General features: G+C 37.7%; 1 protein-coding gene across 1 annotated transcript; it reads left to right on the forward strand.

The window, feature by feature from the left end:
* Positions 1–24: 24 nt before the first annotated feature.
* TEX11 (testis expressed 11) lies at positions 25–26,888 on the forward strand. Its single transcript, XM_058848129.1, has 29 exons — positions 25–163; positions 261–448; positions 2,401–2,485; positions 3,661–3,740; positions 4,301–4,381; positions 4,464–4,583; positions 5,531–5,611; positions 7,849–7,934; positions 9,232–9,289; positions 10,058–10,153; positions 11,588–11,669; positions 13,027–13,105; positions 13,779–13,930; positions 14,648–14,733; positions 15,641–15,778; positions 16,065–16,167; positions 17,232–17,356; positions 18,147–18,232; positions 18,362–18,415; positions 18,857–18,897; positions 19,490–19,576; positions 20,639–20,709; positions 21,269–21,385; positions 22,209–22,281; positions 22,667–22,816; positions 23,802–23,910; positions 24,827–24,947; positions 25,304–25,468; positions 26,498–26,888. Exons 1-29 carry the CDS (start codon positions 133–135, stop codon positions 26,567–26,569), a joined length of 2,817 nt encoding a protein of 938 aa, XP_058704112.1. The 5' UTR covers positions 25–132; the 3' UTR covers positions 26,570–26,888.

The raw sequence follows: 26,888 nt of genomic DNA on the forward strand, positions 1-26,888 counted from the left end.
CCAATCGGCGGCGGGGAAGTACGGCGGGAGCGCTGGGTCGGGGCGCGCGCAGGGTGCGCGGCGCGCACGCGCAGTGTGGGGGCGCCGCTCTCGCGGTTCCGCGCCCCTGGCGGAGCTCTCCCCTGAGGGGCCATGGCGGGGCCGCGGGTGGCGGCCGTGGAAGGTGCCGCGGGTCGCGGGCTCTCCCTTCCCCATAAGCGCCGCCAGTGGCGGCTGATGTTGGGCTGTGTGTCACTCTCCGCTTTCCTCCTCTCCTACAGCGCTGGTGCGGGAGCTGCTGAGGGAAGAGACGCCGTCGCGCATTGCCGCCCTCACCGAGGAGCTGTTCGAGGCGGCGGAGAGCATCTCTCAAGAGGATGGGAAGGTGGCGGAGGGAGAGCCCCCCGCTCCCAGCCTGTCTGAAGAAACGGGGGGTGCATGTGCTTCACACCCCACAGCCCTGGCCCAGGTTGGTGCTGCAGCTCCGTAAACACCAGCTGCTGCTGCTTCTCACCCTTTGCGGTGAAGCTAAACGTGTATCACTACTGAAATGTAAAGAAAAAAGTTAGTTTCTTCGTCGTTTGCCCCAGTAGTGTGAAAGTCCAAAATAAAGTGGGAAATGTTATTTTTCAAAGTCAATGCGAAATTATGATCCTGAATGTAAAAGTGTGTGTATCATTGACTCTGCTCTCATGAGACCCCACCTGGATACTGAGTCCAGGTCTGGGGCCACCAGCATCAGAAGGATGTGGACCTGCTGGAAGAAGCCACGAAGGTGATTGAAGGGCTGGAGCACCTCTCCGGGGAAACAGTTCAGCCAGAAGAGAAGAAAGGCTCTGGGGAAACCTACGAGCAGCTTCGGTGTCTCAAGGGGCTCCAAGAGAGCTGGAGACGGAACTTGAAGTGCTAGGAAAAGGGGAAATGGCTTTACATTGAAAGAAGGCTGATTTAGATTAAATATTAGTAAGACACTGTAAGGGTGGGGAGGCCCTGGCACAAGTTGTTCAGAGATGCTGTAGCTGCCCTATCCCTGGAAGTGTTCATGGCCAGATTGGACAGTGCTTGGAGCAACTTGGCATGGAAGGTGTCCCTGCCTGTGGCAGGGGGTTGGAACCTGAAGGTCACTTCCAACCCAAACCATTCTATGATAATAATGGAAAAGTTGGAAAATGGAAAAAATAATAATGTTATTTATTATTTCAAATTACTAGTATTTCAAGAAAAATGCAAGCAGAGAGCACCGATGCATTGAGAGTTTGGTACTGGATCAGAGGAGAGGTCCTCACCCTCTCTTTGGATTCCCATAGTGAGAGCAGATAACCCGAGGAAGAAGAAAATAAGAAAGCATGTAATTTTAACTGCCTGGTAAACAATATTCCAATACACAGTGTTATATTGGAGGTACTCCTTTTCAGTCCTTGTAAAAGTTTACCAGGTTGTTGTTTATAGTGTTTGTTTTATCCTTTTGGTTGTTTCTCCTAGAGGAATACTTAGAAAATAATAAACATCTGCCTTAAAAGTCCATTTTCAAAGAGAAATACATGAACCTGAAATAAGGAAAAAGACCAGCTGAGATACTATCCAACTTCTTCCTCGAAAATAATATTTTCAAGAGACATATAATAAGTAGCAATTATCAGCTAAGGAACACTGATTTTGGAAGTCCTAAATTTGCAACAAGGAGCAAGATAGGTTAGTAAGTGTTGTAACAGAAAGTGTCATTAGTACAGTTTGTAAAGAAATACAAGAGCATAAAAGTGGTATCCTTCAGTTCTTCCTGAATCAGGTTAAATTATTTTTGAAGAAAGGAGAAATCGTTAATTTGTAATCTGGCCATTTCAAGAAGAGGGGCTATGCACTCTCTCCTAGATAGGCAAGAGTGTATTTGTAGGCAAGATCTGTCATGAAAAGTAGAATAAAGTGATGGAAAATGCAGCCCCTCAGGGTGGGTTGCTAAAGCAGCCTTTATGTAGTGCTGTATCTTTTTAACAGGAGTATATAGTCAGTAGCCTTTGTTCTTTGTTTGCTAATATCAGAAGTTCCCCAGTGTAGGTATTTAAGGTAATTAAGCTACTTAGTGTTCTTTTTGATGTGCAAAAGAGGTGAAGCCTTACTACAGATAGTTCTCAAATTTGATAAGATTCTTAGAGTTCTTTTCCAACCCCTTCAGGTTTTAGGTGAAGAAATGCTACATGATCCGTTCAGCATGCCTGTTTTCAGGTCACTGTCCAACATGTCCCTGTGGGATCCTGTGACAGATGGAAAACTCTCACCTTTGACTGCAGTGTAAAAGGGAGTTGCTTAAACATGTGGAGAGGCCATTCCTGTAAAACACATGAAAGATGCTTCTTTTCCAGTAGAAAATTTCAATAGGATTCATATCCAGGAAAAAATTAAATTGAGTAGAATTCTCCTCTTCAGGTTGAAGAGAGTGCAGTCAGCTTGTGGAACTGGACTGTGACCAAACACACGGATGCTGTTATCAGTGATGAGCAAAGAGCCAAGTGTACGTATATGCTGTACCTTCCTAAATGTGTTCTGTGTGCTGTAGCATGGAAATGAAACACTCTGCTGACAGGCACATAAGTAGTGCTGTAGATTTGTTTGGGTCTTTGCAGAGTGAGCTAGGAAGAGCAAAATGTATCAGTGGGCTTGTATAAACAGTTCAAGAAGAAGCATCCTCATGTAATATTTATCTTCTTGTGACACAGAATCAGTGTAGGCATTCTTACCACTCCTCTTTCCAGAGTACAGGTAAAGAGGTGATGTGACCAAAGGAAGCTGTAATTTGCCTTTTGGTACTGTGGTTCAAGTCTAAAAATATATGGAAATAACATAGATGTACATTTTAGACAATTTTAGACTGTTGGTCAGTTTATATCAAGTGAGATTGTTTTTTTAATGTAACTATCTTATCCATGTTTACATACAGATACATTCTAAGCCCTCTTTTCACTGACCTGCTTTAGCCAGGTGCACAGCTGGTGGGTTCTCTTGGGCCAGGACCACGGCTGAGGGAAAGCAGAAATGGTCTTTTCCCTCAGTATGTTCTTTCTGTCATTCTGTGGGATTGCAGTGTCAGGTCAAAATACTTGTTTTAAGGGATTATAGTCAAAATCATGTATAATCTTCATCATAAAATTATACCAGGTAAAGGGAAAAGGATAAGTTGATACAAAGTAGAGTGTGATGTTTTCAGATCACGGCTGAAGGACCAGGGTAGGCTGTTTTAAGTACATTAAGTAGTGTCTTTTTCATGCCTGATGTCTAAGGAAGGCCTGAAAATATTTCTGCTTTTTACTTTGAAACTGTAAAGATTATTAAACTTCATTTCCTTATTTTGCTGAAGGCTATTTTGAAGCTTTCAGGACATGTTACTGTAAGCACCTGCAATGTAATTAAGTCTTTGAATATCATGTATTTAACTTAAATTCTCTCTAAATTGTTTAATAGGTATTTTAATGAGAATATTTTTTTTTCTCACTGTCTGAAAAGCAATATTAAATATCTTGGCTAAAATTCAGATTGCCTTGACTCCCAAAGCATTCAGATTTTTCTGTCTTGTGGTTTAAAATGCCAAACAGTTTTTCAGATATGGCAGGGCCTGATTTTCTCTTAAAAAAAAAAAAAAAAGAAGTAGCGAAGAGGAAACTTTTGAATGCCTGCACTGTTTTCTTGCAGTGCGGTTTGTTGCTTGCAGACTGATTTGCCTTTGTGAAGGCAGCGATCCTCCAGAGGGAACTATTCGAAGACAGATTTTGGTAAGGCTAATTGTGGGTGAGTAATGAAATACAGTTGATCCCCCAGGGAAGTCTTCAAATCTTATTACATTTGCTTTGGAAAGGGAGTGAAATATATGTCTAGTTCTGGAAGGATAGCTGGTGTTTTGGCAGAGGTATTGCTGACTGTCTCTTCTCATCACTTAAGGAAAGATAAGATTGATGATCCCATTTTTTCCCTTTTAAGAAAACACAGTACATGCTGAAATGGGACCTGTATCTTAGAGGGATACCTTGCTGAGCCATTGGAGCTAGGAATGTGTGGACAGTGTGGTTACCACCACATCTTCTCATAGGGTAAAATATGTTATGAGCAGGAGATTAATTTATTTCAGTGTCTTATAAAATTGTCTAGTAGGCCACCATAAGTCTTATGATGTGTCTGAGTGTTCATTCAGAAGTGAGAGTTGCTGGTCAGAAATTGCAGAGTTTAAATACCTTTGTCCTGTGTTAGGTATGTGCAACAATGACATGAGATCTTACTGTTCTTGCTTTCTTGAAAGTGACTGCATTTTCACAAGACTTACCATTTCCTCCTTCAGATGTCTATGAAAACTGGGAAAGGATGGATAGATATTGGAAAAGCTGGTCTTGCAGATGGATTTCTAGAGAATGCCATGAGTGTAAGTTCTTTCCCAGTTTTGATTTCTTGCATACACACTTTTTTGTAAATTCTGCGGGTGATGCCTGCACTTTGTTTTCCAGAGTATAGAAAAGCTGTATGCGAAGTTACGGAAGGGGAGCGAGAGTGAAGCAGATATTCAAGTACACAGAGCTGATGTGGAGAAGAGCCTTTTCAAAGTACTCTCTTACCAAGCTGAATCAGTATGTGTTCTCAGTTTTCCTTGTAAGTCACTAGAGGTATAGAGGAAAATTCTAACCCAGTTATTAGATACCTGAATGCTTGGCATTGAGGACTTGCTGAGGGATAGATTTCCTTCACTTCGGTGTAAGATAGCAGATCTCATATTTTCATTTAGTGTTGCAATCATTTAATGATTTTTAATTTCCCTCATTTACTGCAGTCATTCTTGCAGTGGTGTTATATCTTCTAGTTCAGATTTGTTGCTTTATGATTTGGCTATCATGGCTGTTTATAAAATAAACAGCTACGTGTATGAATCATAAATGGGTCAATTCCAACAGTGTCCTGTCCTTGACTGGAGAACAAGACAAATAACTATAATTTAAGAAATTTAGAAATTTCTTTCTATTCTAAATAAGTAATTTAGAAATTCTAGGTTTTGACAGGGAATGTTTTGCCTGACTGAAGTGTCTGAGAACTCTATCAGTCCTACAGAGTATTACAGACATAGGAGTACAAATACAAAGAATGTATTTTCTTGCATTTGTTGATCACACTACTGACCTCAGTATCTAGAAGGGAAGTGCTATCTCCAAAATTCTCAGGAGCTGCCCTAAATAGGACAAAGCAACGGCCCATATTTTTAATTTCATCATGGAGACAAAAGGAGAGGTGATATAAATTTTGCTGATCTGTTGAGTCATCTTAACGTGTGAATGATCTTGTCCTATGTCTCTGGCCTTTGCACACTACCTAAGGACTGCAGTGATTTTCTGGATCTCTTTATCATCTGGCAATATGGAGAAATAGAATTATTATAGCACTGTAAGGTCAGATACCTAATCCCAAACCTAGCTTTACTGCATCTGAAAAACCCAAGTTCTATTTTAAAGAATGAGGTTTTTAGTGAATTTTAAAGACCAGTTGCACACTAACAGTTTGTTGGCATGCTCTGCTGCTTTCTCAGGCAGTTGCTCAAGGGGATTTTCAGAAAGCAGTGACGTGCGTGCAGCGCTGCAAAGATATGTTGATGAAATTGCCAAAAGAAGTAAGTGAAATCTTCCCTTCTTTATCATTCCAAACTTTGAGAACCTACTTTCTTCTCTATATGTTAAGAAATGACATGTGCCATATAAAATTTTGAAAAGTACGCTGAGCTGAAGATTTCTTCCGTGGCTGGTTGCCTCTTTGAGATTTTGCAAAAAATTTTGCATGGAAACAGCAGAGTTTTTTTTCAAAGTGCATTTTTTTATTGCTTCTTTTGGATTAGAACTTGAAATAGAATTATAAACTCTTTCTGAACAATGAGAAGACAAATCAGCAAGCAAGGCAAAAAGATTTCTAAACTGAAATTTAGAAATTGAATATACTGCCTACTCTCTACAGAACCAGCTGCATTTTACATCTTGATCTTGTATATTGCATCTTGTACCCATGTGAACATTTGTCTGGGGACAGATGGGATAAGAGAAGAGCTGAGTTACAAAGTTTTTCATATGCAAGTCTGTTACTACCATCAGTATTAATCTTCATCTTCATGAAACTGTAGAGCTATGATTGGAGTGTTCCCATTGCACTAAATTGTGGTTTTTGTAGTTCTTGTCTCACAGAGAAAACAAACTATCATATGCAGATTAGTTTTTTGTTTGCAAAGATAAAAGTTTATTATATTTATATCAGAATAAACTTCCCGGTGTTTATTTTCCTTTGCTTACATGTTTTCCCAATATTTAGGAAACATTTTGTTCCTGTCTCTCTGGTACAGGTAATAAAATTCAAAGGGGAAGATGCAAATTCTCAAACTAAAATATGGGAAACATGGTTGGAGTTTGTTTGTGTTGTTAACCAATTAAACTCCAACTGATTTTACATTGCTTTTTGTCTTCTGCAGGCCTTGTTCAAGTGCATCTGGGTGACTAAGTTGCAGGGGTCTAGCTTTGATTTGAATCATAACAGCAGAACTTCTTACTGTTGAAAATGTTCACTGGGATCTTTGCATTCCTGTTCCTCATTTGATTCTAAATTAATTTAATTCTTTCTGCTTGAACTCCTTCATTAAATAATATTAAACTTGTGATGAAAGCTCTTCACAAACCAGGAGCACTGATGCAGACAAGGTAAAATTTTCTGGTCATGAGAGAGATGAAATTTACTTCTGATTTAAAGAGTGGTATTTAAAAAAGGAGGAAAATGGAAAGAGCTAGTGATTGCTGCATGAATCCAAAATTTTTGCACTGCTGGGTAGCTCTCAATGCTAAACTCTTCCAGGCTTCCTTTGTACCAGAGAATCCCTGGAGAGTATCACAGGAAGATTGTTGTGTTGTGTGATACCAGAGATCAGCTGGAGACGATTGTCCTCATTGGTACTCCCTGAACCAAAGCTCAGTACAGGAAACTTTCTCTCCTGGAAAGAAAACATTCACAAATGAACCTGTGAAAAATAAGGTTTCACATCTGAGAGTGATCTCTTTTGTGTTTGTGCAGATACCTAGTCTGTGCTTTTGCCTCTGGATTGCAAAAAAAAAAAATCAATTTGAAGCAAGATATTGTGCTACCCTTCTCGTTTTTGTCTGAGAATTTGAAATCTGCAGCCCCTTGCAAAAAGCGTCATTTATATTTGGGAAAAAAAGATACTGCAGAGGCAAAATGGATGTAAATATTGGCAGCCTGCTAGCATATAAAATGACTTTTTTGTCTCTTCTTTGGATGATATATGACAGCTGCAAATCATTTCAAAGGAAAGGCAAGTTGTTATGAGCTGATGTTGTCAGGGCTGACTGATAAAGCTCTGAATAACCATGCATTCAAAAGCAGTTTTCTTCTAAAACTTGTAATCCTTTTTTAACCTCAGAGAGAAACACTGCAAAGAAGCCTGCCATGAAAAGGGTAGAGTCCTCTTCACTTAATTATGTAAAACTTTCTGTTATTTAAACAAAAAAAAAAGTTATAGTATTACAGTCTTTACTCTCAAATTTTATTTTTTATTGTTTAATTTACACAGTTTTAGTGCTTTCAATATGATTTATTGAGGAACTTTGTGTTCCTCATGTGTTTAAAAAATCCTGCTGTTTTGTGTGTCCTGGACTGCTTAATGATATTTCACTTTCCCACCCAATTAATGATTCCATTTTAGTCATCTTCAGTATCCCCTTGCAAAAGGTCAGATGTGATAACAGTGGATATATCTTGAAAGTAAAATGCATTTTAAAGAACCTGAGACTGGAGTGCTATAGATCTAATGGTGTTTTACAAGAACATTTTAGAAGCAGGGGTCTTTTATTGCAGACCTGTTACCTGTCAATCCTCTGTTACAATTTTGGAGTGGAAACCTATGAATGGAAGAGGTATGAACAGAGCTCCTTCTGGCTCAGGTAATGTGCAAAAATCAATAAACAAATCCCTGCTTCTGAGATGTAAAAACGTGTGTGAAGGAGAGGGGGAGCATGAGAAAGTAGAGGCCTCATTAAAGATGTGAGGATACAAGATTTTAGCTGGACCAAATTATCTGAGCAGATACTTTGTCATGGTTGTACACTATTGCCTAAAATCTATATCTGTTTTCCCACATGGATTTTCATGCGACTAGAATGAAAGTAATCTTCCAGTGGTTCTTGCCAATTCTCTCCCTAGCACTTCCTCCAAAGAGATTAGTTTTCTGAAGAGTCCTTGACTGATGAAAGGCACAAACATCAAGGTGAAAAAGGAATGGGTAGAGATGATTTGGGTTTGGATCCTCACTAAGGGTGAGGAAATGTAGGCTATCAGGAAGAATATCCTCATGCCTTTCTGCACAGCCTCAGTACAGAAAATTTGTGTTTATGTCTTGTTCTTTTAAATAGTTAGAAGAAAACTAAGGGCAACAGATCAAATTCAAAATTATTATGGTCATGTATGTTGTCAAAGAGGATTTGTAGAAATGCTCAGAATTAGTTACAGCTGGTGCTTTGGAGATTATTTTGTATTTTATTCTTGTGGAAAATCAAATACTGACTCCTGATGACAAAATTTGAGGAGGAAATAAAGCTTTGCAAAGTGCAGATAATAATCTGGAGAAAGAGTGTGGCTCCATCTAGTGGGTTAAGATTTCCCTGGTCTGAGAATATATTAGTTTAGAAAACAAGAGCCCAGTTACTGTTTTTCTTTCTAACAGTTCTTCATTCACAGCATTTGTAATCAAATCTGGTTTTTTTGGAATTACCACTGTGTTTTCTCCTGGGTGGTTCTTTGTTCTGCCATTTAACTTTTAGAAGAAGAATGGGGAATCATGAGTTACAGGTTCTGTCTTTGCTATTCATGTGCTGTGATCTGGAGACCAGTCATGTATAGATTTTGTGTATTACCATATTATGTGTCAGGTGAGAATGGAAACAGTTGTTTCTTCAAAATCTCTGATTGATAATTGATAAATTAATTGATAAAACCTACTGAAATATTTGAATAGGTTACAGAATGTGCTGCAACAGGTTGAAGAAAATGATTGAGTACAATTTTTAATATAAAGGTAGAAAGAACCCAGAATTTTCTATTCTCTAGTAAGAGTGACTACTGAGATTAGTTTGTGTGATTTATGTGGTTTTTAACTGCTTAGGAAGTGGGAAAGGATCAGAATCTGAAGACTGACTGAATTTATCTCTGTCATCCTGTTTAACTTTCATTTATCATTAATAGCCAGAGTTATGACATTGGAAAGATGGACATGAAATATTCTGTTGGCAAAGAAATGCAGGTAAGAAATAGAGAAATTTCTATTTAGAAATAGGAGGGTTTTTTTGAACTGACTCCATTGTATTATCTGCCTTTTTTGTGCAAACCTGCCAAGTGATGTCTTGGTCTCCTTTTTAGTAGTCTGCTATGAAGTTTGGCAGAGTTTCAAGTTCAGTTGTTATGAGCATCAGTCACTGATGAGCACCTTTAAATCACATTTGATTCTACTATTTCACAGAAATCAAAGTGTAGAAAGTAAGGCTGAAGTGGATCCTGAAAAGCTATCTCTTCTTCCATCCCTCTTTCAATACATCATCAGTTGAGCTGTGTCATTTGTGATGGATGTTTCTCTGTCTCATTCAGAAGTCAATTTATTGTTTTCCCTCTGACTGCGGATATGAAGATTTTAATCTCATCCTCTTTATGTAAATAATTTATATATTTGAAGTCCATCATCATGTGGGTCTTTGTCCTGCTTTTTTGTTTGTTTGTTTTCCTCTGTGAAGTGTGTACCTCCTGTTATTTCAATTTCTTCTTTCTTTTTTTTTTTTTTCTAGTTATCTGATTTTCCTTTCAACCCTTCTGTTTTTCTCTGAATTTTAGATGATTCGTGTCCTGTGTGTACTGCATTGCTTCCAGACTGGATATATTTCAGAAATGAGAAATCACTTTATGTCTGATACCAGGCAGGAATTTTTTGGACTCAAAGAGCTTTTGTTTTTCATGACCTTAGAATTTAATTGTTTTGTGTTCATATGTATGTTTGTGTGTGGCTCTTTTTTGTTCCCAGGCTAAAGTGCTGCGATTGTTAGCTACGACCTATTTTGAGTGGGATTGCAGTCTGTACCTAGACAAAGCATTGAAAGCCATAGGCTTGGCAAATCAGGTAGTAATTTTTGCTCTATTTAAAGATTGCAGTAGGTGAAACTCAAGCATTTATTGACATGATAATACGGACCACATTAATCACTGGTGTGTTGTCTGTGACAACAAATTGAGGTGTGTTTGCTTTATGTTTCCATGCTCCTATGAATGTTTTGGTGTTCCCAGATATTTTTACTTTTTGTAGAGAAATACTTTTTCACATGTAGAAGTAGAACTGTCCTCCTGCCTCCTATGTGTTAATAGTAAGGTCCTTTGATGACAGTGTGACTACAATTTCTCAGATGTGGGAGTTGACACAGGCAGCTGGGACAATCACAAAACCGTAGCTAAAGCACAAAGAATAAAATTATTTCTGTTACCTCATTATCTGGGGGATCCCCAAAGGAACACCCAGGCAGAGGCACACAATCAGACCTTTAAAATGAGGTGTATAAACATACCAGCTACCCTGAAGGAAATTCATATATCACTAAGCAGCCATTACAGTGAGGTCTCCTGATCCTTTGCAAATTCTTTTTCCCATAGAGACTTGAATTAATTTTGTGCTTCTATCTATTCAGGTCAGTGTGGAGTAAATGAAATCTGAAAAATTCCTATTTGCCTTCGGTTGATCATTGAAAAAAAAATCATTTTCTGTTTTGTACAAAACAAGTTTTAAATATGAAATTTTGTTTAAATGGAAGCTGAAATTCAGTTTCTGTATGCTGCCTGAATATACAGGCAGATCATAATGCACATGCTCATGAGATCAGGATAAAAGGCAGTGTGTTTTAGTCATGCAAATAATGTGCTACTAGAGTATCTAAGCCTTTTGTCCTCTTTTATTGTTTACTTTTGCAAAGCTTTTTGAGGCAGAAAGTGTTTTTATTACAATTTTTGATAATGTACATTTTGATATTGTGTGAGGGTATGGAAAACGGGAAGAAAATGTTGATTCTAGAACCTGAAATATGCACTGTTTTAGTGAGAGCTTTAGTATACAGTCCTCAATGTTTCCAATTGCTCCTACTGTTGTTGCCCCCGGAATTTCTTCTTTTTATTAACTACTTTGAATCCGCTCATATTAATTCTAGATTAATCCAGCTGATTCACACATAGAAAAGCAGGAAATATTTCTATCACTCAGTAAAGTTCAGCTTCTATTTAAAAGTATCAAAAATGGGCCACAACAAAATGAGAATTTTACATCTTTTGCTTTCCTTATCCTTGTGGTCTTTTGGCAGTGTAAGAAAAAAAAGGATGCACATTGCATTTAGGAAGAAATTATTGCATTAGTTGCCTACCACTTGCTTCAGTCATTAAAATGGAGTTGAAGATTACAGTGGGGAGTATATGATTCCTTAATATTTGTTTGTATTATGAATGTGCTGTAGTCTCACAGGATCTGTGTTCTTCAAAGAGCTGTCCAAATAATGTATTGTTTTATATTGTGCAGGAGAATTTGCATCCAGCAGGGTTTTTTTTGAAAGTTAAAATCCTTCTTAAGAGTGGAGCATCAGATGAAGATATCAACTCAGGTATCACAGCTCTCCCTAGGTTTCATAGTGAGGTCATATTGCACAAGGAGACTGCTTGTGTTATACATAGATAAAAAATATTGCGTTATTGGCAGAATCTGCCTTAGCTATTAGCTATTTCTTCTTTTTCCTCACATTTATCGCTTGAACAGAACTGATCCTGCTATGAAATGAGAGGATAATAAAGTTTTTGGGGAGACTTAAATATAGGGAGGATAATTAATATGTCAGAGAAATTTATTTTCATAAATAAAAAAATCTTAAGGAAGAGAGACTTTGTAATTTTCATGGTTGGAAAGCATCAGATGTGTAATGAATAATCTGAGAAATGTAGGATGTGATAAGGAGTTTCTTTCAGAGAGCTGAGGGGTTTGAATGCTGCCAGACTAGCAGAAATGGTAACTCCACATTCCCTCTGCAGACTTTCAGCCAGATTTCAAGCAGCCAGTTATTTAAAACTCATAGTCTCAAATAAACATACAGTAGCTGACTTGTGTTCTGCAGTTTGAATTGTGAAACCATAGAGTTGCCTATCAAAACACACTTGGCTATTGTTTAGTAACACTAAGACTCCAATCAGTTTTTCAAGCAAGTTTATTAATGAGCGGATGTCTCTTTTCTTGTATGGCTGTCAGAGAAGTGTTGTGTCCATGTACTGCAACTTCTCTGTCTTTTGAGTGAAGATTCCTGCTAAATTTTAGGTATTTTACAAAAATCTTGTTGTGCACTTGTATCAGCTGCCTTAGAAGTGTTTCTCTTAACAGCTGTTACAGTCATGTCCATGTGTATTCCTTCTTTAATCTCATCCAAGCTACAAGTGTATCTATTTTGTTATAGACTGTTCAGCACAGAATAACAATTTTAAAACTTTATCTGAGTCCTGTAAAACTGATACCTGCTTATCAGCAGCAGTCAATCTGATAGCTGATGCTAAGGGCATTATGCTGAAGTAGTTCCCGTTGCAATGTGATACCACACAGCCTGAGCACTAACCTCAGTGGTAGGTTGTTCCTGCTGGATAAGGATGAGATATTTTGATAGAAGGCAGCTTGAGGCAAAAAATTGTTCTACTAAAGCCTATGCTGTTCCTGTTTAAAGAGAGAGGGGACTGGAATTCCAGAGCTATCAGTCTGTCACCTTTCTGTAGTACTGCATTAACTGTACAGTCAAAGGAAAGTCAAAGCAAAATAGATATTATTCTTCCATTTGTTGTAGATCTGTTATAGAATTGCTGGGGTGTTTTTTTTTTTCAATTTTGTTTCTGTCTTTCAAGTAAGCTGTAAGAGATAAGTGGTAAATTGAGCAATTAAGTGTCTAAGTTGATTATATAATCTCAAGTGCTTTGTGTTCTGTCTAGCTCTTGCAGAATTCATGCACCTTGAGATGTCTTTAGACTTCTGTTTGAATACTGCCAAACTGCTGCTGGAGCATGGAAGGTATGAAAGCATCTCTAAGTGGGGTAAACACAATGTTTGGAGTTGTTTTTTTATAAACAAAGAACATCTATTATACAATGAAGCTTTATTTCAAATAAAAGCTCATGGAGGTGAGGTGAAAGGTTTTGAGAGGGAGCCTGTTCTTTTTATCAAGGAGATCCTGATTATGGCAGCAATAGAACAGGGTGTGAAATAAGTGTAGTGGCAATTTGCAGTGCTGTAGACCTGCTTTGGAATGATTAAGATTCCTTATGTAGTTTTAATATATGTCTGGAATCATCAGACTGACATCTTTCTTCTAACCAACCATCAGAATGACTTCGGAGCCCTAGAATCATTATTGAGAAAAACAGTAGAAGGATAACAAGTTACTGCAAAATAAATTGAGGCATGAAATTTTACCCTCTTAAGTGCTCCATCATGATTATATATGTATATGCTTGTATCTTGATGCAAATGTGAAGAATAAACTCTTTTGAATACAGTGGAAGAAGCATGTGGTAAGAGGAAGCTGCCATTGAATAGATGAACTGTAACAAATTCATACCTTGATTCATTCTGTCGGTGTGATTGAATGACAAACATGCTGTATAGTGTGAATATGTTAATCTCTAGAATGGAAAATTAACAGCTCTTCTGGTGCAGCCTCTTAAAAATGCATCTCTATGAATAGGGAATCAGTTGGTTTTGATTTTCTGAAATCTGTTCCTGAACGATTTGAATCTTCACCTGACCTTGGAAAAATTACCCTGCTCCACATCGAGTTCCTGTTGCAGAATAAGAGGGAGCTGCTCGCTAAGCAAAAGATTGAAGAAGTTATTATAGGTCTGTATCCATCTTTTACTGCTATTTACTGAAAGCTGGATGTAGTTGGCTAAGGTCTTGCATTCTAATTTTCACTTTTTTTGCTTATTCTCATTTTTCTTTCTCTGTGTCTGTTTTCCATTATGTTTCTTCTACTTGGCAACTCTCAACTTCCATATTGAACAACACTCAGGATCAAGTTCAGGGTTAAATTCATTTGCTATAGCAATTCCTCCTTCTTAGTGTAGTCTGTGTTTGACTGGTACATGTGGGATTAGAAACATTAACCAGGAGTTCTGTGTAATGTTAATACTTTGTCTTATCCAGCCCAATTTATTTTTGTTTGTCAGTATAAGGTAGGTTCCATATCCTTGTTTGAGCAGCTGGATAACAGTTTGTTTTTCAGGTCTGTTGCACCTGTAGTACTGTAGTACTTTTTGACTGCCAGATCTGCAGTAAAACAAATCCTTTTTCATGTTGCATCAAGCTATGAGCAAGAGCTACATTTACATTGTTCAAGCACGAAAATATTTTTCTCTTACCCACTGGGTTTTTTTGGGTTTTGCTTGGTTGATTTGTAGGTTTGGGGTTTTTTTTTCCTAAACAGGATAGGAAACACTGGCTCCTAGCTGAAACTATTGCTGTGTCCCTGTTTCTTTGTTGCAGGCTGTAGAATAGATGCTTCTCAGTGTGTTTCCTAAAGTTCTTGTAAAGTGATGATTTGTGGTATCTTTTCAGGTCATTATACTGGGAAACAGCTGTTGCCTGAAGTCTTGAATCAACTGCACATCATCTTGTGGGACAGAGCTGCCAAACATTATGAGGTTTGGGAGCAAATAGTAGTGTTCTTATTTATATCAGTGAAAATGAAAAGCTTTTTCTGACCTCTTTGATATGTCTATTTTTGGTTAGAGTGCAAACTGTTACTAAGAGCCTTGTTCCATCTGGCACTAGTTCTATTTTCATCCATCTGGGTGCTGTTTTCAATTACAAAATCAAGTTTCAGGTAGCCTTATCTTAAGGTTTGTGCATGGGAACAGTTAACACAAGAATTCCTGCTCCAGCTGGTTCCTGTATGGCTATGGGGCCTGAAGGGATTCATCCAAGAGTAGTCAAAGAACTGTCTGGTGTCATTGTGAGGCTTCTTAATGATTTTTGAATGGTCTTGGGAATCTGGAGATGTCCCAGTTGGCTGCAAGCTGGCAAAAGTTATCCCAGTTTTCAAGAAGGGCAAGAAGGACAACCCTGGAAACTACAGGCTTGTCAGTCTCACTTCAGTGCCTGGTAAAATTATGGAGATTATTCTGGGAGTTATTGAAAAACACCTGAAGGACAATGCAGTCATTGGTCACAGCCAGCACTAGTCCATGAGGGGGAAGTCCTGCCTGTCAAAATTGATTTCCTTTTAGGACAAGGTCATCCACCTCGTTGATCAGCTGAAGCCAGTTGATGTCATCTCTTTGGATTTCAGTAAAGCTTTGCATACTGTCCCTCACAGTGTCTAGACAAATTAGAGGGCTGGACACTCACCAGCTGTATGAAATCTAACAAAGGAAAGGGTTGGATTCTGTACCTGGAACAACCTGAAGGTCAAGAATATACTTGACTATCTAAAACTTTAATTTCCTATGACCTTTTTTAAAAAAATGAAAATTGGAAAGACGTAGGCAGTTTAATTACCTAAATATAGCCATATTTGTTTGAGTTTTATTTTATTTTTATATTTTCTAGGAGAAAAGCTATTCTGAAGCCCTTCACTGGTACAATTATTCTGTCAGCTTCTATACACCTGGGCAGATAGATCAGAACTTGGCTAAGCTGCAGAGGAACATGGCTTCTTGCTATCTTCATCTGAAACAAGTTGACAAGGTATATTTAGTACATATGTAGACATAGTTATGTCTTTATTTGCACTGCTTTTATTTTTGAGGAATTGTCTCTTTCATTTCTGATCAGCCTTTGCTGCTGTCTTCTGGTCTCATCACTTTTGTTTCAAGGGCAGATGTTGCCTTGTCAAACATCTTGAGTTATTCTATAAATATCAATGACATAACATTAACATTTTGCATATCTTTTTATTTCTTTTCTATTGCAAATTATATACTAATTTCAAGGTGATGTTGTACTGATTTCCTTTAATCTCTTCTGTGAATAGGCTAAAGAGGCAGTTAAACAAGCAGAGAGGTGTGATCCAAACAGCATCTTTACTAAATTCAGTGTCTATAAGATTGCAGTGATGGAGAACAATACTGATAAAGGTACAACTTGGAAGTTAAAGGGTCCACTACAAGAAGTGCCACTAAGCTTTGGACTGTTAATCTTGAGAAAGACACAATGGAGGGTAGCTAGAAGAAGGGTCCCTAAAGTAATTGAAAATTACTGAAATGACTGAAATGAAAGTGATTTAAGTTGTAAAAGTGGGACTTTTAATTTAATTTTTTTTTTTTTTTGCACATAGTATGTAAGAGGCAGAGTGCATTGCTGCATTTGATTTTATTTGGATGGAGCTTCTGGCTAGGGAGGATAATCCTCCCATGGGCAGAAGCTATTTTAGCATCCCAGGGTGAGAAGCATTCTATAGTTTTTAGTATGCATATACAATATGAACCTTAAGGGAACCATTATTGCTACTCTTAATTTCTCTGGACAGATGGAGCCTGAAGTTACCAAAAAATACATAAATTATTGGGATGATGTACAGAATGTTGTATCTCTCTAGTCTCTTTCTGCTTTATAATGAGTTCTACCATTTCATATTTTAATGAGGATCTTAGCTCAAGTAATGAAAATTGAGAAATACAATCTATAGTTACTTAGAATACAGAGTAATGTGCAGAGCTTATTTTCCAATGAGTTCTCTGCCATTTAATTATTCTCTATACAACTTCTATTGACAGCATAATTTGTTCACATAATATAGAGTGGGAAACACAGCACAGTGTGAACATAAAAGCAGTGGCACCCTTAGCATAAGCCAAGATGTGGGAGCTTGGAATGATGCCCAGACAAAGTATTAGAGAAAGTCTTCTGTCTTTGGTAACAAACAGTTACTTAGCAGCACAAAATTAAGGATGTGAGATGAGTATCATTTGCATGGCATTTTTGTTTCCTTAGATAAGTAGCTTGGAAGGCTTTCTGGCGCCTCCCTAGGAAAAAATGCGTATTTTTGGAGAAGTGCTGGTATGGTCAGGTTTTCTTGTCTTGGCTTTTCATTAAAAATAAAAAATAAATTATAGCCTTTCATAAATCATTAAAACAGTAGAACTTTTCACCTTTCAATTGCTTCTATAAAAATGTTGGTTCTTCCCTCTATCTCTTTCAGCAATGGAAGCAGTTATTGAAATGGGGAAGCTAGCAGAAAAGCCATCAGAACATGAAGACGAGCTGAGAGTGGATAAAAATACAGGCAGCAACCTCTTCAGTTTAGCTGCCCAAATTGCTTTAGAGGTAGAGCAGTTAATGTTGTAAAACATTACAATTTCTAAATTGGAAATGTCTTTACTTCGCTTTATTAATATTAATATAAGTACCACAGCTTTAACCTCTTTAACCTGGCCTAATTTTAATATTTCTCTGTATTTCATGGATTTCTTAGTATTTCATAGACCACAACAAAGGTCTCACTCAAATGTGTTGTGTAATGCAAAGTAGAAGTTATTTTCACATAGAAAGATGTGATACCTTTAAAAATTTTGACAGAAAAATAAAGAATTCTGAGTTACGGCATCTGGATATTACATTGTGTATTTCTGTAAAATTCTCCTTAGCAAAAAGTCACATTCTTTTTCTGCCTCTGGGAATTGATCTTTGATGTGAGAGGGGGAAGCTGTGTATAAAATACACATAAATTCATGATGAAAGTCCTTTGTCCCTCCTGTTTGCCTCTTGGTTGGTGGCCTGAGTGCTGTCTGAACTGGCTGATTGCATTTCAGGCTATCAGGGCTTTGTTTCCAGCCCTGTGAGGCATGAAAGCCTTACCAACCTGTACTAGTCCTGCTCTTGCTACAGGCTCTTTGTGCAGGGAATCATATGATCTCTCCTTAGAGCTTTCTCTGCACTCCCAGGCAATTCTGTGCATAGTCCTTTGTTCATTTTCCTGCTACTGGACTGCACAGACTTGGAGCATGTGGTTGCTTTGGGGTTTGTTTTTGTTTGGGTTTTTGTTGTTTTGGTTTGGGTTTTTTTGTGGTAACTGAGGTAGTGCAGTATATACAAAACATATTTTAATTCTTTTCAGAATGACCAGCAAATTGTGGCTATCAAAGCTTTGGAGTATTTGTCTGAACATTTACAAGACTGCCGACAATTATTTCCAGCCTTAAAGTAAGAATTCAATATACTTACAAGGAGAAGCATAAGGAAGAAAAGTGGGATCCTTTCAGGAAAATTAGGGCAAAGTACACCAGTGAAAAAAAATCTTGTTTCTTCATTGCTTGTTTTTCTCATGTTTAGATGTTTGGTCCGTCTGATGTTATCAAAAGTCATGGCAGAAAATGCAGAGAAAAGGTGGGTCTGTTTGGAAAACCATTTTCTTTTGGTGGTGGATATGTTGTTCAAATTGTGTAATGTTTTCTTTCTGGGCTTTTTTTTCTTGTAGAGTAATCAAGAGATTATTTTTTATGCTAGTAAAAGTTTACCCAGATGACTTCCTAGCTTGGCCTAATGACATCACATAGGAATATATATTCAACTTGTATAAACTTTTCTTTAAATATTTGCTCTTTGCCACCTTCTTTTATTAATCCATATGCCTGTTAGGTATTTTTAATGGAGGTTGTGAGCTAAACAATCTCTGTAACTTTGACACTGGTGTGATATCTTTCCAAAGTTATGAGTGAGAAGAGTGCATCTATCCATAACTGGGAAAATATATTCCAACATAAATAATGTGTTCTGTTGAAAAAAAATTAATCCATTTTCTAAAACTAAATTTTTTATCCGTTCTAGAGATGAAGATATCAACTCAATGCTGACTTACTTGAACTTAGGTATGTTTTTGTTTTATTTGCATTTTCTGGAGTTCTTCCATATGTAAACATTGTGTGATATGATTAGATTCATACCAATGAAATATTTAGACTCCTAATTTCAGTTCAGGCTCTCAACTTCCCAGTGAAATCAATGAAAACTAAAGCTGGAGATTCAATAGTATTGTGAGGTTGGATCTCTGTGCCACAGGCTTTTGCTGTCAAAAACTTGCAGTCCTGCTGCAAGTTGAAGAGATTTAAGAGCAGAATTAAATCAACAAAAGGTTCCTAGAAGAAAAACTTGTAATTAAATTTAAACCCCCTTCTTGTGAAATTAAGTAAAACTCCTCTGCATCAGGCTTCAATGTCAGTAAACTTAGAAGAGCAGTACTTTTTGGCATCTTCTCTAAAACAGTGTTTGAGGCACCTTTTGCTGTTTTTTATAGGGCTTTCTGAAGAATATTAGATTTAAGTTGTGGGAATAGGTCTTCATCAGGAGTTACATCAGGGTGTTTTGGAAACCTCTGTTTTGTAGTGTAGGGATTTGGCTTGAAAATGTTTTTATTCTGCTCCAAAAGTGGTACTTCAGTATTGAATTATATGTTTTCTGCAGCTCACAAGAAGCTTGCTGAGTCTTTCACTGAAGAGAAATTTACAGGGGACATGAGGTTCCTTGAAGCTCACTGGTTTAGAAAAGTTGGTAGGTTGCTCTCTCAAAATCTAGACTGTATCTCCTCTGTCTTTATTGGTTCTTTAAATCAGCAACCCTGGAGTTTGCCTTGAACTACAGACTGTGTGGTTTGAACAGCAAATATCATCACAGATAAAGTGGTTTCTAGTGGGAAATGCAGCTCCCATGGGGCTGCCCTGAGATTTATGCATAGTATTGTCTCTGAGTCCTCATTTTGTAGTCTTTGTTACACTGTTTTGGTAAAGGATTAGTGCATTTGCTCTCTATAAATAAAAATATAAGCATAGGGTAACAAGTTGAACCAATTTTTCAGATTCTTGCTTCTGTCAGAGCATACAGGAGAGAAAACAATTGCAATCAGTATCAGAAGATATCTGCTTCTGCACACATGCTCACAGTGTAACCGTGCTCCAAGAAAGAGTAGCAAGGGAAGGGTAGTGACATGAGCATGAATCTAATCATGACCTTTCAAAGGCAGCATTCTCACTCAGGATAAACAATTCAGAGACTGTGAAAATGTGTCCTATAGAATAAATTAATGTGAAAGTTGCTGTAGAATCTAAGCATTTAATTGGGTCAAGCTCTCATGCATAAATAATTTGATTGCCTTTAGATGCTCATCCATTTATTACTCAGAATTGTGTGCTGAATTGCCACATAGTTGACCTTGCTGGGGTAAAATGAGGAATGGTTCAAGGTGTTGTGGGATTTTTTCCTTTTCCTTTTTTATTTGTCTTAGGAATACTGTTCAACACTTGCACTCACGTGCTAGCTTTGCTAAGTAATGTAAGAAAATGTTTTTTCCAGTTCATGCTTTTGTTGGCAGGGTATGTGCTAGAATGGGCTCTTGGTTATGGTGAAATTATCAAGGCAAAATTTGAAAGCATGAATTAGCTATTTTAACAAATCACTAGTAACAGTATTTCTTGCTGTTGTTAAATAAGCTGTTGATGACATATTGGTTCAGAAATAGAATTGTAGGATGTGAACTACTTATTGCTAGAGATTAGATGGGCACACATGTAGCAGTGCAGATTTTTATTCTAGTCTTTATTTTTATGTCTTTGTTAGCTTGGAACTTAGCTGTACAGTTCAAGGACAGCCCTGAAAAGATGAGGGATTTTTTTGTACTGTCTTTCAAGGTATTTACTGTTGCTAATAGTGTTTCTAATTGAGGAATATTTTCATCTGTCTAGTTCTTCTAGAAGTCACATCCATGGTTTGGGTATCTCCATGGAGACAGGCTTGTATGCTCTGAAGATGGAGCATTTTTGTCACAAGGAGATTGACTTGTAATATAAAATGTGTGCATTATTGTCATACTTTACATTCTGTTTCTTAAGAATGTAATAAACTTAAGACTTCAATGTGAAATTTCTAAAATAAATTGATTCAGATGTTTGTAAACTATATCATTAATACAAACATGTTAAGTCCTTGAGTCCTAATCTTTATGCAGGACTTCTACCAACACTGTCAGTTTTGTATGTGCTTGTAGAGAGGGAGCTCCAACTCTGCTTTACACTTTATATTTAAATAATTCTTTTGTGTAATTGTACAAGTAAAATTACAATATGAATATATACTACTCATGACTGATTCCTGCAAGTGTCATAGAGGAGGGTCAGCAGTCATCTGTTCACAAGCAAATTGCTTTATGTGGGTAAAATTCTCATTACCTTTTCCTATTTTTGGTGTCAGTTGTCCCAGTTTTGTCCCTCTGACAAAGCTGTTCTAATTGCTCAGAAGACATGCCTGTTAATGGCAGCTGCAGTTGATCTGGAAATGGGAAGACAGCAAGTAACACCTTCAGAACAGGTAGGGCAAAGCCTGATAACTATTTCTGGATATACCTGTGTAGCACTGGTTTTTCCTTTTGATTTTGAAGTCCTAGTTTTTTCAGTCAGAATGGGATATTGAGAATGTAAGCACGGGAATGTTTCATAGTTACTTAGAATTATTGCACCTTTCCAGGCAATTGTAAATGTTGGATCTCTGTAAATTAGTTCAGTATGTTTGAATGGATTTGTATCAATAAAGAGTCATGGCAGTATCTTCTGAGAGGAATTTCAATCTACAAGATATATATTGTAAGGAGTCTGCTGCTAAATGTGGTTTAGTCAGAAAGACAATTACTGGTGTTGCTGAAAGTAGTTACCACTGTGGTTGTGATAAAACTCGCTATTTTTTGTTTGTTTTCATGCATGCATCTGTTTATGGGGGGGAGGAAGAGGACTTTGTACTTACTGTGGTAAGAAGATTAAGGAAAACACAGAGGTTGTGAAGGAAGTACAGAAGTCTGGTATGGAGTGATTGTAGAAAATTCAGTGGAGGGCAATGCACAGCAACTTGTGTTGTGGCCTTTAGTGGTTTGTCAGTCTCAATGGTGCTATTTTATGCTTGGGAGCTGAAACAGTTGTGTTCCATAGGAACATGGATGGTTCTTTCAGTGTGAAGTGGCTTTGTCTGAGATGAAGAGGTCTTTGAAAAACAGAAAAAAAATCCCCAAACCCCAGTAACTGATATAGGTGATTTATTAAATAGGCTGATTCTTAATTTATTTTATAGTTAGTCCTGACATAATTTTTCCTTTTGCTTTTAAAACGATGACAAAAATAACTTACTTAATTTTGTAAAATAGACGGAGTTTTTTAGTCAGGCCCTTCAACATCTTCAGACATGCAAGGAGATATGGAAGGTGCTGAAATTAACAGGTAAGCTACAAAGTGTTTGTTTTCAGCACATGTAACTCTTAGTCACAATATTGATGAAAAATACAGAGCATGTGGAATTCCTGTCTCAGATGGAGGTTGTTGGAGTAGGTAGATGACAATATGATAAAAGCTGAGGTGTTAAGTGACTGTTAGCCTAGCAGATGCATGGTTCACTTTTCTTGGTAGGATATTGGTAGAAAAATTCCATTAGATATTCCTTGAATGGCAAATTCCACTTGCTCTACTTAAGAGTAAGTTGAGTCATTAGTCTGAGTACCTTGATGATTTTCCTGTCTGTTGGAAGCAAAAATACCTTATAGTACACCCTATATATGGCTTTGAGAAAATTCATCATTACATACAGGCAATCCTGTCTCTTCTGCAGGAGATTTTGCTAAAGACCCAACAGACACGTTGTTGCTGCTTTATGAATTTGAAGCAAGATCCAAACTGAATGATCCAACACTTCACAATCTTATGGAGTCAGTTTGGGAGCAACCACAAATAGAGATCAAGACACTTGAAATCATTGCATGTAAGGATTTTTATAGATCTTCAAGTCACAAAAAAAAAGGTTTCATTTCTCTTTCCTGTTCTTCTGAGGTGGCCAGGATTATAGAAAATGGGTCTAACCATATATATTTTGTCCTGAAGCAAAGATGCTTAGGATCTCAGCAATGTTAGGAGAGCTGTGTTTTGAAATGACAGATGACATGGATGATGAAACAGAAAGCTGTGATATCTTTCCATTTCTAGACCCTGAGAAACTCATATAGCTTGTGAGCCTGGAAAGGGTTTTTCAGATAAACTTCACATGCTCCAAACTGGCAATGGCCAGAGAGTGACCCTCACTGATTCATGCCCCAGTACAGAAGTTTTGGGTTGTGGACTTTGGATAGATGCTTTGTATTTAAGCTACTAAGATAAAGTTTCAACCTAAAGTTTTTATAGACAATTTGTAAATAGCACTTCTCTTCACTGTGCCATACTTTCATCACAAAGTCCTTGTCATGAAAACATGCTTGAGAATCTAGAGCAGGATCCAAGAAAGATGAGGAACATTTAGAACTACCATGGCAAGTCTTTGGAGGGTGTCCTGTAGGATTGCATGAACACCTTCTGTTCTCTGTGCCCTGAGGGAGTACACTCCAGCACCTGGAAACACTGTTCTGAAATCCTGCTCCTGCATAAGGTTTCCATCTGGATTTTTCTGTTCAAGGAGACAAACAAAACTCTTGAGACAGTGCCCCCCACCAGAGTTTTTTTCTATTACTGCACTGGAGGTAAACAGCAGTGAATTATGAAATTTGCTGTGCTTCTGCCTTGTCCTCACTGATGGTGTTCTTAGTAAGAAAGAGGGAGAGAAACACCAGCTTGTGACCAGACCACTAAGCAGATCTTTTTTAGTTGTTTTTCACAAGGAATATGGCAACATGCTGTAGTTAATTTTAGTGGCCTATGAGATTGAAGTCCAACTTCAGTAATTTATCTTTTATTCTTTATTTTCTTTTACTTTGAAGCATTAGCAATGGAGTCTCCAGCTCGGTATCCTGTACTGTGTAAGAAAGCTCTCAAGAGTGCACTAAACCTTCACAGAAAGCAGGCTGTCATTGATGCTGTGAAATTTAGGTTAGTGTTATCACATAGCTTTGCCATGAGCCTGTGACTGGAAATGCTGACAGGGAATAAAGCCTACAATTTGAAAAAAAATTGGGTTTTACTTTATATGCAGGGTTCCACTTCTTGCTGGCCAACCAATGTACCTCTGAAGGATGACTGCCTAACAGATGTTTTAACTGCAGTTTGTTTACTTGGCTTATTTTCTGGTACGGTCCTGTTTCCAATAAATTAATCTATTGAGGAAGGAAAATGAAAATTGGATCCAGAAGAGGTCTCTGGTTTTTTCTTGTGAGGAAGGTGTTTATTTCAAATGTTAGTCTATGGTAGTGATCTGGGTATTTCAAAGACAATGAAGAGAAATTAAGGGTTGAGAAGAAAGTTATGGGTTGTAAGGTAGTGATGCCACATAGTACATATGTGATTTATTTAGCATATTTATGTGTTACTTATCCTTTCCAAGTTCCTTGAAGTAAGCACTTGGCAAAGGCAACTGTTGGTATTTTCTTTCTCACTTCACACTGAGAATGACAGAGCTGTTTTCAGCGCCCTGTATTTGTTACTGATTTTCTGAGGATGCTGTCTATGTAGCTCTTGTTGGTGAAGTTAGAAAAAGTACTTTTTTCTTGCTGTCATATGTAGCACCCTAGAAAATAATGTGATTTTCCTTCTGTGTTACTATAGAGACCAGCAATGAAAATAATTAAGTACTAATTGATTTTGACTCTGTTTTTTCATAGTTTGTATGAATAAGATCTGATAGTACGAAAATGCATGTTTCTTCTACAGGAATATGAGTGTAGCAGACACCAGGTAGACATGTCTGACAATCATAGAGACATAACTCAATGTGCTCCTGATACTAAAAACTAACTGTTTGTGCACATGGTATTTAATGTTTCTTCTTTTGCTCTCTTTCAATCCTCAGCAAGTGCTTACACAGTTTGATTAACATTTCTTTGCCGACTGGATTGACAGACTTGGATACCTGTGTGCTGCAGGAGGTGTGGGACTACTTTGAAGATGCTCTGAGTGTAGTCAGCAGCACAGTAAGTTGAACAGGAAACCAAGAGAGTGGGAGATGATCCTGACCACGTTTGAAAAAAATTCTCAGCCTGAGAATAATTAGTAAAATGAACATTACATAGTATTATATGTGGAGCTGCTAAGGTTTCTTCAGTAAAAGATACACTGAAATTACCTCAAAAAAAAAATTCTTGGATATTTAGGACTGCATTAAAAAATTAAAATCCATTTCCTTGGATTTTGCAAGGGCTTTTTCTCCCTTTGCTTAGGAGGAAAAAACCCAACTGTTTTCTTACTCTAAAATTAAGCTCCTTGACTTGTCAGTTTTGAAGTGAAGATTGTTTTCTGATGAGGTGCTGCTGCTTATTTGCTACCTCAGGATACTTACCCAGAGATGGAGATCCTTTGGTTGATGACAAGAGCCTGGAATACAGGAATATTTCAGTATACTCTTGGTAAATACAAGGAAGCTGAGCAGTGGTGCGGATTGGGAATGCGTTTCCTCAATCACTTAGGATCTCTGAAGAAAAGCTATGAAGGCCATGTAAGTGTACACAGTGGGATTTGAGGATGTGGGATTGGATGTCTGGCCTGAATTTGAGGTGTGGATCTGGGTGAAGAAACCACTGCTGACGATCTTTAGAGTTTCAGGAGAATCATGGTATCTAAATATTTTGGGGGAGCCTGGTGTTAAAAGATTTTCTCAAAGCGAGGCCAGAAAAGTTTTGATAGACAACAGAGAGAATAATGTAGCACTCTTTACTGGAGGGGTGATGTAAATGGGTGACTGGAAATAAACTTCTGACTGTTTGTGGCCATGGGAGAACCTTGTACCTTTGCCTGCTTTAACTGAAGTCAAGGTGCTGTACCAGTTTACTTAAATCAGCTGTTATGTGAATACTTTCAAGCTTGGTTTCTAGCATCATCTAATGTCTTATAAATAAGGTTTAAATGGTGTGAAGAGAATCAGTAAAGCTCACCTTCTCAGGTGTAGCTTAGCCACTTCCTATGGGGAGAAATTTCCAGGCTAGCACCTTTGTAGGTGATACTTTGCAATGACACTTCTTCTTACCCTGTCACAAGTAAACTTCTTCTTTCAGCTTTTGGCTGCTGCTCCTGTCTAGATTGCAACCCAGTTCAGCCTGGCTGGTGTCACCACTCATTCTCTTGTGTACAAGCTGAGCAATCAAGGGGTTGGCTGTAACTCCTACAGCATTTTAAATGCATCAGTTAAGACAATAAGAGCTGAAAATAAGAAGTCTTTCCCACACTCAACATTAATTCCCAATGTCTGTGATTTGGTGAATAGGTTTATGTACTGATACAAGACTCAGATATAAACTGTGCTTTATGACTGTAAATAAAACCACTTTTGTTAGGTTGCACTGATTTTTTTTTTCTAAACCATTGTATTTAAACCTGTGCCAAAAATCTTTACATCAGTTTGAAATTCAAGGTTTAGAAGCTGGTGGTAGTCTCCCACCTATTCCCTTGGTTTTGTTCTCTGTCACTTAGTTGAATTGATGCACTTTTATCCATCCTTGTTGACAACTGTGGTGCTCATATTCTCCAGATGGTTGGCCTTTATAGTGAGGTTCTGGACAAGCTGGACAGAGCACAAGGATTTATTCCAAATGAAGAATAATGACAGCCACAACTACAAAAAAGAAAAGCAGTCTCTCTTGGAAACGTTCTGCTGAATGAGAGGCCGTTAGCTCTGTGAAGGCACGGGGCCATGGGAGCCGTGGAAAAGAAACCAGGATCTCCTTCTTGTTGGCAAAGAAGTTATGTGCTTTTTAGGAAGTGTTTATTCAATAAATGTAATTGTTTTCCTCTAGGGAATAATTTTCATTCTCTGGAGCTATTTAACTGTTAGAAATAAATATTTAACTTTTACATGAGATGCCTCTGCTGTTGTGTAAAAGGTTTGTTTAAATATCTGGTTTTAGTAGCAAATGGCAATA

The sequence above is a fragment of the Poecile atricapillus genome, chromosome 12, assembly GCF_030490865.1.
Source record: "Poecile atricapillus isolate bPoeAtr1 chromosome 12, bPoeAtr1.hap1, whole genome shotgun sequence".
Classification (NCBI taxonomy): Eukaryota; Metazoa; Chordata; class Aves; order Passeriformes; family Paridae; genus Poecile; species Poecile atricapillus.

Excerpts from the sequence above, each read along its gene's own strand:
- TEX11 (XM_058848129.1), top strand. The coding sequence starts at position 133 with ATGGCGGGGCCGCGGGTGGCGGCCGTGGAAG. Across the intron at positions 5,612-7,848 it reads TGATGAAATTGCCAAAAGAA|ACCTGTTACCTGTCAATCCT; the intron begins GTAAGTGAAATC and ends CTTTTATTGCAG. Across the intron at positions 14,734-15,640 it reads GAGCTGCCAAACATTATGAG|GAGAAAAGCTATTCTGAAGC; the intron begins GTTTGGGAGCAA and ends TATATTTTCTAG.